Source organism: Rhea americana, unplaced genomic scaffold, assembly GCF_003343005.1.
Source record: "Rhea americana isolate MKP2758 unplaced genomic scaffold, rheAme1 scaffold_160, whole genome shotgun sequence".
NCBI lineage: Eukaryota > Metazoa > Chordata > Aves > Rheiformes > Rheidae > Rhea > Rhea americana.
This window is the reverse complement of record NW_028185706.1, coordinates 1,887,642-1,903,717: the sequence shown is the minus strand read 5'-3', so window position 1 is coordinate 1,903,717 and position 16,076 is coordinate 1,887,642. Positions and strand designations below refer to the sequence as shown.

The window sequence follows — 16,076 nt, the reverse complement described above, 5'->3', positions numbered from 1 at the left end:
GCAAAATACCAAACAAATGTTGACTGAGCAGCACCTCTTCCTGCATCCAAGTATTTCCCATCCTCTCGCCCACACACTATGCTCAAGTTAGCTTATACTACAGAATTCAAATTTCAAGTTTGAGGCACAAAGGCAGGAGCCAGGGGAGAGGCAAGGCAAGGCCTCCGGGCAGAGCAGCGCAGCAACACAAGCTGGTAACTGCAGGACCCCKGGGGCTGAAACCCGGCCCTGGCTGCTGCTCGGCCCTCGCCCGCACCCAGACACCAGAGACCCTGCACTCTGCCGCCAGCCCCTCGCGGGTAGAGCCCTGCGGGCAGCACTGCTGTTCTGCCTTCCGCACTGCAGGGAATGGCTACTCCCCTTGTTAAGGTTACACGTGGGCAACAGCACTGCAAAGGTTTGCCTTGGAAATCACTTGAATGTAGCAGATTTTATTCCAAAATGCTTCTTTCTTTTAAGGAGACTCTGGAAAAGAAAGAAGGAAGGGAAAAAARGGGGGGAAGGGAGAAAGAAGGAAAAAAAGGCAAAGTTGCTCCTGATGAACTTGCCTCCATTTTAATTCATGCTCCTCTCTCAGCGGATGGAAGCAGCACTAGATGACTGCTGCACTAGATGACCTTCTTGCTACAACCCCTTCAGAGCAAACACACCGGTGCTTGCTGCCCTGTCGACACTACAACTCAGAAAAGGATTCAAGAAAGAAATGATACAACATCACAGAGCAGTTAACATACGCTCAGTCTAGRTAACAGAAAATCACATGTATATGCCATGCTGATGAAAGACTATTTTACACTTCCTTAGCAAAAACAAAAAAGTGAAAGCAGGAAGGGGAAGTGGAGAGAGAAGTAACAGCATAGCTCAGATTCAGACTTTGAAGTCTATCTTCGACTCAGATGCTAAACTACTGCATTGTTAGAGTTTGTTAAAAATAAATAAATAAATAAATAAATAAATAAATAAATAAATAAATAAATAAATCCAAGAGTCAGACTGATCAGGAATAATTTTTGGTTTGGTTTGGTTTGGTTTTACTTGAACTTCTTACCTTAGTCTTCCTGTCTGGATTATCTCTTGTAAAACTCCAGCTGAATCTAAGAGCAGGTAATCTCAGACAATGCACAAAATAGCTTATTTTAGATATCTTTTAATATTAAAATTCAATACACTTTAAATCAAAAATGACACGTAATAGAATTCCAGTGTATTTTGTTTTAACTCATACCTTGGAGCTGGGAGGCGTGACTGTTTTATTCTGTGTACTTTACTCCTTTACTGTGTTCACTGGAAGCACCTGCATTATGGCAGCAGAGGCAGGTCATAGCTCGTGCAGAAGCTAAATAGTCGCCTGTTCTGACAAGTATTCAAACGCTGTCCAGTTTCAGAACTTAACCACTACAGCACCGACTTTCTGAACACTAGTGAATTCTCTCCTCTCTCCCCCAGCCACCATGTACTGAGGTAAATATATTAAATTTGGATTAAAAGAGCATGAGTTTGTTAGACTTGTCCTAGGGTTAGCTCCTTTCTGAAGGTTCAAATGTCAGTTTGCTAGGCCGTGGCAGTGTTTATCTGAAGAAAATATACCTGGTTTATACCTTTAATTACTGTATTACTGATTGAAGTTTATTCCAGTTCTTTTCTATCCCTTCTGTTATGAATACTTAAAAGGCAGTCTTAGTCTCAACTTATGTGGTTCATTACTTGACTTCTTCTCTTCAGATGTCTCTTTCGGATTTTGATCATCCACTTAACACTTAACTTGGCAAAGTCTGCTGCCTTAAACAGAGCCAAAAAGATACCACAAAGAAGAGCGATCATGTTCCAAGGATTTGCTGTGATTATCTGAAAGAAATTAAAAATATTATTCCTTCTCATCTGACTCAGCCAATATTATACCTGTTCAATAACAACTAATTCCAACTTTCAAGCTTTAGTGTCTTGCAGTATATGCCTTTACCCTGTAGTGCCTTCTCCAAATATCTACTGCACTCCATGATCTTTCCAATTCCTTCAGCCAAGAAGATAATACACTGATTCCAGAAGATGTCTGTACTAGTTGCTGAATTCTTCCAGACTATTTCAGATGTTAAATTGTTTAAACAACTTCTAGAAATACAAGTAAATTTTTAATTTTAATATTAGAGATTAARCTTCCTGTAATGTATTAAAGATCTACAAAAATCACCAGTAAAAGAGGTCTTCAAGACAAAGCACTCAAAATGCCATTACTGAAAAGCTTTAACAAGACAGCATTATAACGCTACAACAAGTTTTGACAATACCAACCATTTCTGCAGACCTACAGCAGGTATTTTATGTTTTTAAGTAAATTTGGGTCAAGAGTACTTGGTTTATTTACAGTTTGCAATTCTCCTTGCACCTCTAGGTACATGGATGACTTCTAGGATCTCAGAGGAAGCAAGCAGATCAGCAAAGAGGCTTAGACAGAGGCTTAGACAGCGATAAAATGCTACAGCACCCAGCTTTCAGCTTCTCTGTCAAAGTTGTCTCTGACAGTCAGCACAAGAGCAGTGTCATTAGACCATCACCATAGYGGAGGGTCTTAAAACACAGGGCTTCCTGTATTTGCTAATCCTCTTAAAAGCAGCAGCACAAGCTGCAAGTGTTTGTGAGCTAGGGCTGAAGCTTCAACGGGAGGGAACAAGCACCTCCAACCCGCTTTTAGTGAAGGCAGAGATGGACACCACCACCCCCCAATCCTGCCGGAGGGGATGAGAGGAGTCTGCCTCGGTGCAGGGCTCCGGCACAGAYGCGCCAACAGCAGTGTGGAGAACCAGCTACCAAATCGGGCCCTGCACGGTCTACAGTCACCCTCTGCTGCTGGGCAGGAAAACAAGAATTCTGTGGATTCCTTGCTGGCTGGCTTCAGTTGTTAAGAAAAGCTATTTTAAACACAGAACTTTACACTGATTATCCTTGCATGTTTATCTGTTCTACATTTTTAGGGGAGGGCAATACAGCTGACCTTTCCTGGAGCACTAGGAAATCTACCTCTCTTGCATACTTGAAYGCACATACCCACGGAGCCCCACAGAGCTTTTAAATACTCCAGTGACTGACAGCTGTCTTGTCTAGTACATTAAACACCTTTGGCTCCAGCATTCTTAAGATCATGAACTAAATTGTGAGGTACTTGTTTGTGCACTTTAATATAGTACCATATTCTGTCCAAATAAGGGGTTAAAAATACACTAGCTGATCTGTTTTTAGTATTCTGATTTAAGTTCAGGTTTCTTGCTTGTCAGTTAAAAAGAAAAGTCATTAAATCAGTTTATTCAAGTACACTTACCTAAGCAAATAGCTTAAGACTTGACCTGAAGCTAGAATTTGCTAAAGCATAGGGGACACATGCTTTCTCTTAGCTACCTGTACCTCTAGCTGCAGTAAGAAAGCTGAGTGTCACCAARCCACAGAAAGGTTTCAAACGGTCTTGACCCCCAGCAGAATATGCATTACTGATTATAAGAAAGAGCTTGGACTAAAATTTTAAAAGCAATCTCACTCTTCCTCTAGTTTCCACTTGGAGTGCAGAAACAAAGGCATATGCCCACACACCACATAAACACATGGTCAGGCAACAATTCAAGGAAGGACTAGTATGATACTCACATCTTGAACAGTCTGTATAAAAGGATCTTTCCATTCAAATACCACAAAAAACAGCTGGTCGCTTCTTGGTTTAGTTCTCTGGTCAATATAATTAACCACACTAGTCTGGAGAGAGGAAGAAAAGGTGCATGTTACTTTCTCCGATTTTTTAGTACAGTCTTCTGCACTGCAGCAAAGGCTTGAAGGAAGGTAGAAATAGATTTTAAGGCAGGGTGATCATTAAGGGACTTGAAATTCATCATTCCCCCTCCCTGGAACATTATGCTCCCAAAGTATGTAAGGTTCAGTATCCCCCATCTGTTTCATGCCTACCTCATCCATTTCCTATTTCTCACTTAGCAAAACATAGCAATACTATTTTCATACTAGCAGCCAGGGCCGTTGCTTTATTTAGTGATGCTTTGTTGTTCAGACTTGATGCCTGTTGGCTAGTGCCTACAGGACAATAGGTACCGACAGAGCACAGTGAAGGCACTGTGGCATGCACGCACACGCGCACGCACACACACACACACACAGTGGCAGCCCAGGGCTTTGCCACGTATTAGCACTGCAAGTCTTAGTACTTTGCGCACACAGTTCAAGCATGCATTTTTGTCCCTACGTTCTCTTTAAAATCAGAATGGCAGAACAGATASATGGCTTGACTTGAGATGACCAGGCAAGCGCAAAACACATTCATTCCAGCTTTCAGGAGGCCAACACGAGGTTTGGTACTGTGTAGCGGAGAGCGAGAGATACCAGACCGCAGCCTTCGTTAGTAAGTTACTACCCAAGTAACTTACTGAACGTACTTTGTTCCAGGAAAGCCAAAAATACAAAAGTTAAACATAGCCTATAATATTCTTGGATTACTGCAGTGAGCTTTGGAAATGCCTTTATACACCCACTTTTAAAAATTAAAATGCAGTTTTCCCCCTTCAAGGGGAGCAAAAATTCATCCACATCAAGTGAAATGTTATTTGGGAACCTTTTGTGAATGAATGCTAAGTTATCTTTATCTACCAGAGAACTACAGGTTGGCCACAGAAATATATATATTTTTAAGACTCAGTTGTAGGGATAAAATAGATATTGGCAACTGCAGAATGAAAATGGAAAGTGAAAAGCCTAGATTTTAAGGATTAAAAACGTCTTTCTCATTAACTAGGTTACAGTTTGAAACTGGCACTGACCAATGGAAAGAGCTTTATCGTAACTCCAAAGAGCTTTCATAACCAAGGTACCAATCAGGTTACCAGATTAGATGTTACAGCCACACGAAACCATGATTAGCCTTACGAACCAGATCAGCAAAGTATTGAGACAGCAGGCCTTGAAAACWTATCTCACCTTGTACACAACCCTCTCTTCCTCCCAAAATCCAGAGAGACCTACACAGACTTTGAGCACAGGCAAATAACAACACAGTTTGCACTAAACCTGCTACTGTTAGGAGACAATATAAACCACTCAAGAACCAGACAGTTACTTATCAGGAAAACACACAGTGGAAACAGTCAAACAACAGAAGGAAGGACTTGTCCCTCCTCCAAACCTCAAAGGAGTATTTACATCTTAGTTTGTACACAAGGGAGTACTGTTGCTCTTCCTAGACTAGTGTAATACTGTACCSGAAGTAACGCATCCAACAGCACTGCTATTTCATTTCAAGACTGTAACATGGACTATATACAAAAAAAACAGTGATTCAGCAGATGTTAAAGCCTCTCGCAACAGCCGTAAAGCCTTATTTACCATGGTTACTTAGTTTCTTCATAAATACCTTAAGATTTCTCTCAGTCCTCCTCCTCCCTCTCCGTGCATACAACACTTTTTTAGGCTCTGAACACACAGAAACAGGAAATTCAACATCGTAACACCCATTCAGAGTGCTTTAAAGCTTCACGCCCTCATGCTTTCCGATTCACTCTGGTCAAATACCTTTGCTTCAGATTTCTCCTATACCACTAAAGTTCATTTAATTATCAAAGCGTATCATCACTACAGTCATTGATGAAAACTGCACAACAGGAAACAAACTAAACACAATTTAACCTACTACTTGTAGGTTATATCTTTCTGGTATGCAGTCTCTTCATTTCACATTTGAAAGGCTAACAGACTTCCCTATTCAGCTCACATAGACATTCTACTGTTTTGTACTGTCAAATAAGACAAGYGCAATTTGTGTCTGAGCTATTTCAACTTCTACTGTACTACTAATAAGAGATCTGAAACTCAAAATTCACATTCGTACCTATTCCATCTTCCTAGTTCCTACTCCGTAACTGCTGGATTAAATACACACTTAAGGTCAAGAAAAACTCAGCTTTTTCTGAGTTTGAGTCAGACTTTTCTTTCTAATCTGAGATGCGTTAGACTTGGGCACACAAAGAAGGATTTGCAAAATTCCTTCATTAGCCAAGTGCCAAATGGCAGGTGATACAGAGCTGCAGGTGGTGAAGGACAGACGGACAACTGCTGCTAGGGCTTACATGAGAGCAGGTGTCTGACACATCCTTTTGTCTCTGCTAGACTAACACCATCATTGCATGGTTTTGGGATCCATCTTCTGCTGTCCTCCTCCAGAGGAGCAGGAGGGCCCCACTTGACAGTCAGTGCTTTGTAGCACTGCTCTTCCCTTGAAGCTTTGCCATATAAGGCCCTAACTGTGAGAACKGAATATATGTTTCTTCTGCTTCATTTTGCTCTCTGCAAAATACTCTTCCCAGGTGTGGCCATAGGCAAAGAGAGAATGTACTCTCTTACAGATATACTCCTTGAAAGGGACTGACTGCGTTTAAAACTCATTTCTTATCACCAGTTTCTTGAAGGAAGGGCAATGCTACCACTTCTGTGGACACTTCCTCTCCAGCTGATGCTGGGAACAAGACAACAAACTTAAACACAATCATTCTCCTGTCTTTTAGTGTGACTAGAAGAGGAATGAAAGTCAAACAGTCAGCTTATCTCTAGCTCTAAAGTTTGCATCTTCCATCTGCATATTTTCTAATTTTAAATGATGCAAGAAATTGAGTTATTCCATGTTTCTAAGGCTAGTCAACACATAAAAATCCCAAGCCCAAACAAAAGCACACATCAGTAACACTACAAAGGATACGCTGCTTATGTTTACCTCTTCATCTTAACATCAGTCCTTCTGRTAACCTAAACAATACCTCCTTCCATTCTTAGCTATTATTTAGACAATTACTTTGGAAATCCCAGCCTTGAACTAAAGGTAGCTGTGTTAATATTTCAAGAAACCAATCCCTTCTGAGCACAGGTATCACCTAAGAATACATCAAGGGCTGAATTTTCTGGCTTCTCCATTAGGACATGTTTTTCTGAGATGCATCTCTAGCACATCAAGGTATTTATGCTTTTATAAAACCTCTCCATGTTAAGAAAAAACACAATACAGACAGTTCAGATTCTGAAACTGCTCAGTGGCAAGTAGTATAAAGAATGCAATGAAACAAAAGCCAGTTTATTGAGATTGCATTCAAACAAACAACAAAAGTTATCTTCCTCCAACTCCTTTGCCATTTATTTCAAGAAGTGGTTCTGTCAGCCAATTATCATCCAAAAAACCCAACTTTTTGGCAGTAACTAGTTTTTTAATTAATGAACGGTGCTTCAAAGAACTCTTCCTGAGTACTTTTTTACCTCTTGTTTGAATTCAACAGTCTCACTACCATCTTCTTCTTTGGTTTTCACCAAGGACATCTTGACCCAAGTTCGAAAGCCTCCAGAAAACTTCCAGCTGGAGTACGAGCTTTCACAGTCCTTCATGAATTCTGCTTTTTCTGGACTAAAGGAAAAAAAACAACATTATTTTACTGACCAAACTCAGCACCTGAGCACTGCACATAACATAATATCAGACCTACAGATATTTCAAAATGCATTCAAAACTCTGTTTAAGTTTTAATTGCTAAAATATACTAATCTAAAACATTGTTAGTACTAACATTTTACTGAATGTTAGTACTTGCGCTCGCGTTCCCAGTTGCAGAAGACTTACATGGCTCCCCACCATCCTCCCCCCTAGAGATTGCTCTGCTTTGTAGGGGAACTTGGTTCTACTCAGGACTCCTTCTCCCAGAGAAGGAGGAATGTGGTCAGTAGTCCAGACACCACTCACCACAATGCCATGAAGTGGGGCACTGGGGTAAGTGGGAGATGAAGCAGTAGTTTTCTCCAGCCAGTGACTGGACTTTGTTTTCAGAGTGGGAAAAAAACTTTGTAGGTGGAAAGGACCAGAGAAGTGGTTCTAAGAGGTGTATGTAGAAGGARACAAGGATTTAAAAGAAGCCTTTGTCCCCTGTTAGCACTACCCTGTTAGTTAGGTCTTAGCTACTTCTCATTTTCAAGGCTGACTAGTTCCTAGCACCTTCTGCAGAGCAGATAAGGTTTGGCTGTCTTGCTCCACTAGTCAGGTACTCAGAAAATAAATACCTGAGGAGTGCAAAGCCCAAGCCCTTTAATGGCACCAGCCATAGGATATAACTTTGTTCCGAATAAAGCTAACAGTATTAATCCTTCACCATCCTCCTTCATGATGCCCAGTTTTGCTAATTCTCAGTTTACTTAGTTGAACTACATTAAATTAAAGCCTAAAAAACACTGACCAGGATCATGCCTCCATCCACYTTGCTTTCCTGTGTCAGGCCTGGACACAGGAAGATGGGCCTGTTCCAAGACACTGACTGGCATAGTATTTCTTTTGTACTTYATGGAAATGAGAACTTAAGGTAACAGGCATGTGCTGACAAATATGCTCTTACTTCTAAGCTTTGGCTTCTAGAGTGGTGATATTGGTATGAATTACAACTGTGATCATTGTGCCCTTATTTAATACTGTGACCTTGAGCATTTTAGGGCTTCCAATACCCATCACGTAKGTGTAGCTCTACGATACGGCATACCTGGTCTCCATCCTGTCTCTAGCAAACACATAGGGCACACTGAATTAACCACTCTGATCATGTATTTATTTGGARTGCCTCTGTACTGTGATTTTAGCCACTTGCTTGCTTTCTCTGTGAAATAAGTCTGTCCCTGCAGCTGCTTTTTAATAAGGTTTCATTTGAAATGAATGGGTGAAACAGCGATGAGTCATGAATCACTAAAGCACAGACTGCTGATTTTCACTAAAGAGAGATTTCAGGTTGGAGAGAGATGTCAGGGTAGGCTGGTCCTTTGAGACAAGAGAGTAGAACAAGGTTTTTGACTTAGCCAGGATAAATCCATCTTTATAGATGAAGGAAARAAGTTCTTTGCCCATATAGCATAGAGAGCACATGGCTAGGTCTGTTGGGAGACTAAAACAGTATGGTCTTTCAAGAGAAAGATGTAAAGAAGAAGAAAAGTAGAATTGAAGACAAGGTCCAAAGAACAGACCAATCAGAAATATTTGCCCTGCACCACCACTTGGTGAATTTGTGCCCCCCTCCTTTTTGAGTATTTTTCCCTTAGCTTTCAAAATTGGTGCTCTTTTTCTTCCCACAAATCAAGATTTTCTCTGCCAAGCAACAGGAGCAGAGATTGATAAAAACAGTAGCATACTGATGGCTACTCTGTAGTGTGTTGTCTGCTAAAGCTTAATAGGTGAACAAGCACATATTCGTAAGAAGTGAAACCCAAAGCCACTACTCTCAAGTCAGGGCTTCTAGTGGTGGAGAATTGCACGGTACATACATACAGAAAGAGGAAACATTTCTGRGGGGGGGRRAAAAAGAAAGAAAACCTAATACACTTCTCTCCATATCTAGACAGATGACATCCTAGAGCATTTTAGCTGTTTGGGAATATCTTGATCTATTTGTAACACTAGCCACTTGTTTGGTCATTCCAACAGGATGGCAGTACAGCTCTCTAATCCCACAAAGAAGAAGTGGGATCAGAACAAGTGCSACTGCCTGACTGTTCTCTGCCATATAAACCAGTGACACAGGGAGACCTAATCTGACAAAGATTTCTCCTCCCTTCAATATGTAGCTACAGCAGCAGCTGACAGGACAGCCAGGAAGAGCACGGTGCTTTGCCGCTCAGAGGAACATACATAATTAGCACTCTGCCAGCCTAGTCACATGCCTAAGGCATGACTAAATACAACATCCTGGAAAAGCTTTCCAAACCAACATGGAAAATCCAGGCAGGGAGACATGAAATAAATCTTAACATTATAGCCACAACTTCCACGGTAAGCAGAGAGCAATAGCATACTTGGCGTTTGACAGTAATTGCAGGTTTGAGAAAGACAGCTTAATTTCTTTTGAGGGGAAGTTGCAGAGGGGTGATTTGAGAAGGTGCCTCTTTGCATGTGCCCACAATCCAGATCACTGCCACAGACAGAGGGGAAAAAAAGCTGGCAGAGCAGAGCCACAGAAGCTTTCCACAAATAACAGTAGAGGGCAAAAAAAGCAGTTTAAAAAATACACACAACTAAGTAAATGAAAGACAACGGATTTTAATCTGAAGAACAACTCACTCACGAAAGAGTTTAACTTCCTGTATTCACCCCAGAGACAGACATCCTATAAACGCTACACACTTATTTTGTTAAGTTCTACCTACTCTACCTTTGAAACCTTACATTTGCTTTAGGTGTACTGTAGGACTTCTTGACTCTCCCAAAATATCAATGGTATCGCAACACCACACAAAATAAATAATGAAATTCTTACTTTACAGCAGAGAAAAGAGAAGTACAAGGAACAATTGCCTCAGCCAGGGTCAGACTACATAGTGCTGGTCTCCCCCAGCCAACACTCTCGGGTAACTACTGACAGTGCAAACTACTACCAGGGAGAGCATTGCTTCTACGCAGGCTGGTCAGCCTCAGATCACACAAGACTGCATCTGTCCAAGCTGTGGGGATACCTAACCTATGCCTGGATGGGCTTTAGCCCTGCAGTGGATCCTTCTGACTCACATAACCCTAAGCTATTTTACATGCTATGCTGACAATAGTTTTGACGGTAACATGTTCAGAGGATCTTTTTCTTAAACCCATGTATTACACTAATAACAGTTGGGAAAGGAACTTGTATTTTTAGCTACACTTTTGGTAATTTGCAAGGGTTTCATTATTTCCTTCCCTGTAATTAATATGGCAGAGAGAGCAGCTGCCACGGTCTTTAAAAGAGAGAAAAAAAAAAGAAAAAAAAAAAAAAAAAAAAAAAAAAAAAAAAAAAAGAAAAAAAAAAAAAAAAAGCCAGCAGCCATGTCACACCATCTCACAGCCCAACAACAGCGCGCAGTCCAACAATGTTCTGTGAAGGCCTGAAGAGCAAAACTAGGAAGCAGTGTCAGTTTAACATAGTCTGTCGATCCAATTTTAATCCAAGAGCTGCAGAGAACAAATGCCTTGACAGAAATAAGTGGACCTTGCTTGGGTCCTCCCCACTTGCTGTGCCTCAAAAAAATCCATAAAGATACCAGATCTTTAAGTGCCATTTCTATTATTGCTTATGACTGATGCTTGCAGCAGCCTTCATGTTATGATTATTGCTATTTAAAGCAAAAGCGAATTGCACATAATGATGCCTATAGAGAAATTATGGTTAGATACAGCAGCACTCTTTCCAAAACTTTAAGGGTTTTGAAATTATGGCTTAAGGTGATGGAATACATCACACATTTTGCAATAGTCTACTCATCCAGTCCGACATAAGCTGTTTGCAGCCATGGCAAAAATCTGTAAAGATAATTATGATATCTGATGAGTTTTATCATATCTCGTCATCTTTAGTAACAATTCTCTTTACACCATTTGCTAGATGCAGTGCTAGTAATTCGCTCTCATAATCAGTAAGAGACTTCATCAGGAAAATTAGTTAACAGTGGCCCATAAGTGAAGTATTTAGAGTTTTTTCAGAAGGACAAAATTTACATTGTCCACACACTACAGTTTCCAAGGATATTTTAATCCTGACTTCCCATCAGCTAAATTTAGCATCAGCTGGCCAACCAGAAGGAAGACGTTTCTACTTTCTCTTCGGCTGGAAGTTGGACAGACCAAGAGCATTCCACATAACATGAGGTTTCACATGCACTTCACGGTCAGGAGAAAACTTAAATTTTTAACCTACCCTGAACCTGTCCAGTTTATTTCCTGGGACACCGGGACAGCAATACAAAGCACTGAACAAGACAAGATACACAATTTACACTGAGCTTTAGAGGAAGCTATAAAAGAGATGCTAAAAAAACACCTTTGAGCACAATTGTTTTTCTTAGTGTATTTCACCTAAACATGCAAATCATTTACAACTAAGTGCCTTACATACCTATTCTAATTTTTTTTGTATCTGGGTTAGTTCAAAACCAGGATCAAATCGTTATTCCAACTACCTGCTGCAAACAAGCACAAAAGATGCTTCCCCAAACAGACAACAGCATTTCCTACCTTTTCACACTGCTCCAAACATAACCATGCCCAGCCTTCACTCTCCCAGCTTCAGCTCTGGTGCCTTCCAACACTGAGATGAGGCAGCTTCTTTAGAAACAAAGTGGCACTTCCCCTTCTCTTCCATGATCAATTCTGTCATTTTAACCTGTTGACCAGGCAAACCTAGAGGCAGGAGACTGGGAGCCAGTTTTCTCCCAGGCAGCTTACAGACACTTATAGCAATCAACTGATTCATCTACACTGGCACAATCTCAACTTTCAAGCTAGGACCTTCACAATACTGCTTACTGTGTCTTACACATCTAACMCATCCTTGCACGATGCGTAGTGCGAGCATTTGGGATAGCAGCATGCAGACCTGCAGCTTGCTTGCAGCTAAAAAGACTAAGTCAGCTTAAATAGGACATGCATGTCTTAACTTGAGAAGAAATAGCCCCTGAAAAGGCTTATCGTCAAATTGGTTTAATGAGAACAGAAATGTGGCTCCCAAGACTTGGATATGCACGAACCAAGTTGAGTCTTGATAGGCTGGCTCATTTTGCAAGGAACAGGAACCAGGCACAACACAACAGTGCCTCTTCTGCTCTGCAYTTCACCAAGGGTGGCCTCAGGCAACAACCCTTGTGCCTTTAAGTAAAGAAACAGCTGTGTTCTTTGCACAAATAAGTCCCACAGTACTGTACCTCTAACCACAGCACAAGCCACAGAAATTGAGAAAATCCAGCACAGAAGGAACAAGTAGCACCTTCTACATCACTTCTCTTGTTTGGTATTTTCTCACCCTAAAGTATCAGTGCTTARAATACCCAGAACATTAGCATTTTCCAAGTTGTTTTAGTACAGTTACAGAAAGTATGCAATGAAATAAGCTTAACACCTCCATCTCTCTTGCACTGTAGTAGAAATGCTTTGTAAAAAACAAATCCARAAAACTGGTCTCTGACTGCCCAGAGATACTGTGACCGAGAATATTTTCAGTGTTTGCTCTGAGAAGCACCAATATGATCACAGCTCAGCCTCCAAGAATGCTTCGTTACAATGAAATTTATAGTATTATTTCTCTTCCCCTCCTTCACACTATTTCATCCTGCATACATCCTTTATCCTCTGTCCCCTTTTCACTTTGTCTCTCTCTGACCATTATCAAGTCAAAGCTCAACTAGCTAGGCCTCAAAGCTTTCTGCTAGGCCTCACTATAACTAATGCTTCTTGTCCAGCATTTAAATCTGGATCACAGAAGAGCTGAATTTGAATTGAAATTAAAAGCAAAAATTAAATAGTTATGTACAGAGTTTATTCATAAAAGCTTGGAAAAGCAGTGGGATTGTCAAGAAAGATCAAGACACAATTAATTCTGCTCCTATTAAAATTAGTAGGAAGCTGATCAGCCACACTGATTACACCAGCATTAAACCAGTAACAAGCACTTTCGAAAACAACATCCATGGAATTTTCTCATTCTGTAGTAGCTCACATAAAATCAATAATACAAACAAATATGGTTAATCTTTCAATGAAATCACAATTAACCCATTTGAAGAATTGACTTTTATCATAATTGTTTTTTAAAAAAAAACAACTCAGAAACACTAGTGTTTTCAGTGCATTTCATGATCATGCTGCCTAGGATAGCCCACTTCCTGAACACCCACAGCAGGAGATAGCAGTAAGCCAGTACACTCTTCAAGCTTAGAAATTAAAGCCACAAATGACTGCAGCATAGCTGAAGGGCAGTTTTTGTCACTGAATATGTCCTCAGTTAATCTTTTAAAAAGCAAGCCTAGCAACTAGAAACCACATTTTTTAAGACATGAAAGTGTATCAAACTAATCCAAACATACCAAAACTTGATGGCAATTAACATAAAAGCCTCTGTTATTTTCACTTAAATAACCCTGCTATCACTTGTTGTGATAATAAGTTCAATGCAACGATGGGCTCATGCCTTTATTTCTATACACACCTGTTGATGAACTCTTGGAAAGATGAAAATAGAAGGTAGTCAATTGCACTGAAGTCTTGGTCTGTTCCATTTAAGTGAAACTGCAAAAACACCAGCTCCTTTTTCTTCACATCACGAGGGCCTTGCACAACCAAAGCGTATTTCTGTAAGCAGACAGAGAGACAGTGAGGATAGGGGAGGAATCCTCATTTCCTGTTCATGAATTTGCCATCTGTCACAAACACCCTACAGAAATCTTCTCCAGACCTCTAATAAGTACCATCTATTAAGGTATCTAACAAGAATGCCAAGGCGTATTTAAAGTCCTACTTTTAGAACAACAGTGAGGTCTTTAAATTAAGATTTAATGTTTTTTTCTAAGAAATCTGCTCTAGTTCTATCACAGTCGTTTGGCTTAATGTGGGGAATTAACAGTTAAAGCTCTGCAACCTGCATTCGGCAGAAAGAAAATCAAAACTATTTTGAGCATTAAAGTCTAGGAACTTTTAGCTCTCAATATGAAACAAGTTAATTTGGAGTTTGATGTGGAGAACATAGTGGTTCTTGAGAAAGAGAACCAGTTATGTAGCCCTCATCACCTCAAGTAAGGTGATGAAATAAAAGACAGCGAAGAGAATCCAACTTGAAGTGGTGTAGGAACTACATGGGACAACAAGAAGCTCCTTGCAAAAGACTCGGCCAATCTGAGCAGCRCTCTGTATGGTTCAGAGGTCTGCCTCAGTGCCTTTCCCCTCAGCTGCAAGCTGCAGCCATTGGATCAGCAAGCTTCTAAATGAATCTACCACACAGCATAAGATGCAAGCTCTCAGTTTGCTAAAAAGTGCTGAAAGACAAATAGTGGCAGAAACAAAATACCAGACTTGCACCTAGAACCTTAGTTTCAAATAAGGAAGAGCAGCTACTTCACAGAAAGAAATGGTGACTGGATGAAACACAAAACATGAAGGAAAAAAAAGCTGACCAAACAGGTAAGCAGTTTATTTCTTACTGTTTAGTTTCCTTAAAAACAATCCAAGCAATAGCTTTAGATGAAATACAAATGACAATATTTCACATTATATTTCTGAACATCTGTCCATACAGAAGCTAGATTGGCTGCATTTTTAAGGGCAATTTAAGACAGATCATCACTCAATGTACCCGTGTTATTGGCTCATCCGACATTCTGTGTCTCAGTGTAACGAAACACTTGGTGTCCAATTAAGGCTTTTCCATGTGTGACAAAAATAGTATTTCCTTCCCAGCAAACATACAAAAAGAAAGAAGCTACCCCTGCTTAATGAAGTATCTGCTACTGCTTTCAATCAAAGCTAGATCTATGATACCAAGCCGATTGCTTGCCAGTTCATTTCGTAGAGGAAAGAAGTAAGAGCTGCACTGTCAGAAATTAGACTTGTTTTGTTCTTTTCAGGTTTTCATGCTACACACACATCTATAAAACAGCTGATCATCCATAATATATATATACACACACTGAGTTTACATTTCTGAAAACAGACAAATGACTTAAAAAAAATAGAAGCAATGGAGTTTTTGCAGTACTTGGTATGTATTTTTACTTTCAAATTACACACAAAAAACTCTGAATAAGTTTTGTTCTATCATTACCATAGTTTGATTAGTAAAAGGGTCTGTGTAGTTGATTCTCTGAGTGGTGCACTCAATGTCTCCTGGCTGACCTGGATTTACCAGAGGCGGAATGTGATCATAGTAATGATGCTTGCAGCTAAGCAGCCGAGCCTTGCCTGGGTAAAAGGCAATACCTGTTTTGGAGGAAAAAAGTTGAAGACAGCTGATTTCTTTCCCAAATACAAGGATTTGCATTTTGGGATTTAATCCCACAGGATGCTGAGCTATCCTGCCAAGATCCAGCAAAGAATTAAATTAAACCATGTGCTTCAGTATTTTGCAAGAGCAGGAGAGCAATGTCAGCCACATCAGGACAGAAAAAAATCTGGGTTCATGCTCTGCTAAGATGATTCAAAGTTCACAGAAGTTATTAAATTTCACCAGTCCTCCCAAAAAATTAAACCCTCTGGTCCCAAGTGAGAAGATGCTTAAGTCAGGAGACCACTTAAG

General features: G+C 40.3%; 1 protein-coding gene across 7 annotated transcripts in view; it reads right to left on the bottom strand.

Moving 5' to 3' along the window:
* Window positions 1-1,131: 1,131 nt before the first annotated feature.
* The window catches only part of PACC1 (proton activated chloride channel 1), a 91,405-nt gene continuing 76,460 nt past the window's right edge, over window positions 1,132-16,076 (bottom strand). For all 7 annotated transcript variants that reach the window (XM_085300145.1, XM_085300147.1, XM_085300144.1 and 4 more), the window contains 5 exons: window positions 15,606-15,760; window positions 13,998-14,140; window positions 7,285-7,429; window positions 3,634-3,738; window positions 1,132-1,845 (listed from right to left, as the gene is read on the bottom strand). In XM_085300145.1, coding sequence (XP_085156271.1) covers window positions 1,684-1,845; window positions 3,634-3,738; window positions 7,285-7,429; window positions 13,998-14,140; window positions 15,606-15,760 — 710 coding nt within the window. In that variant the 3' untranslated portion in view covers window positions 1,132-1,683. The remainder of the gene's footprint in view (window positions 1,846-3,633; window positions 3,739-7,284; window positions 7,430-13,997; window positions 14,141-15,605; window positions 15,761-16,076) is intronic.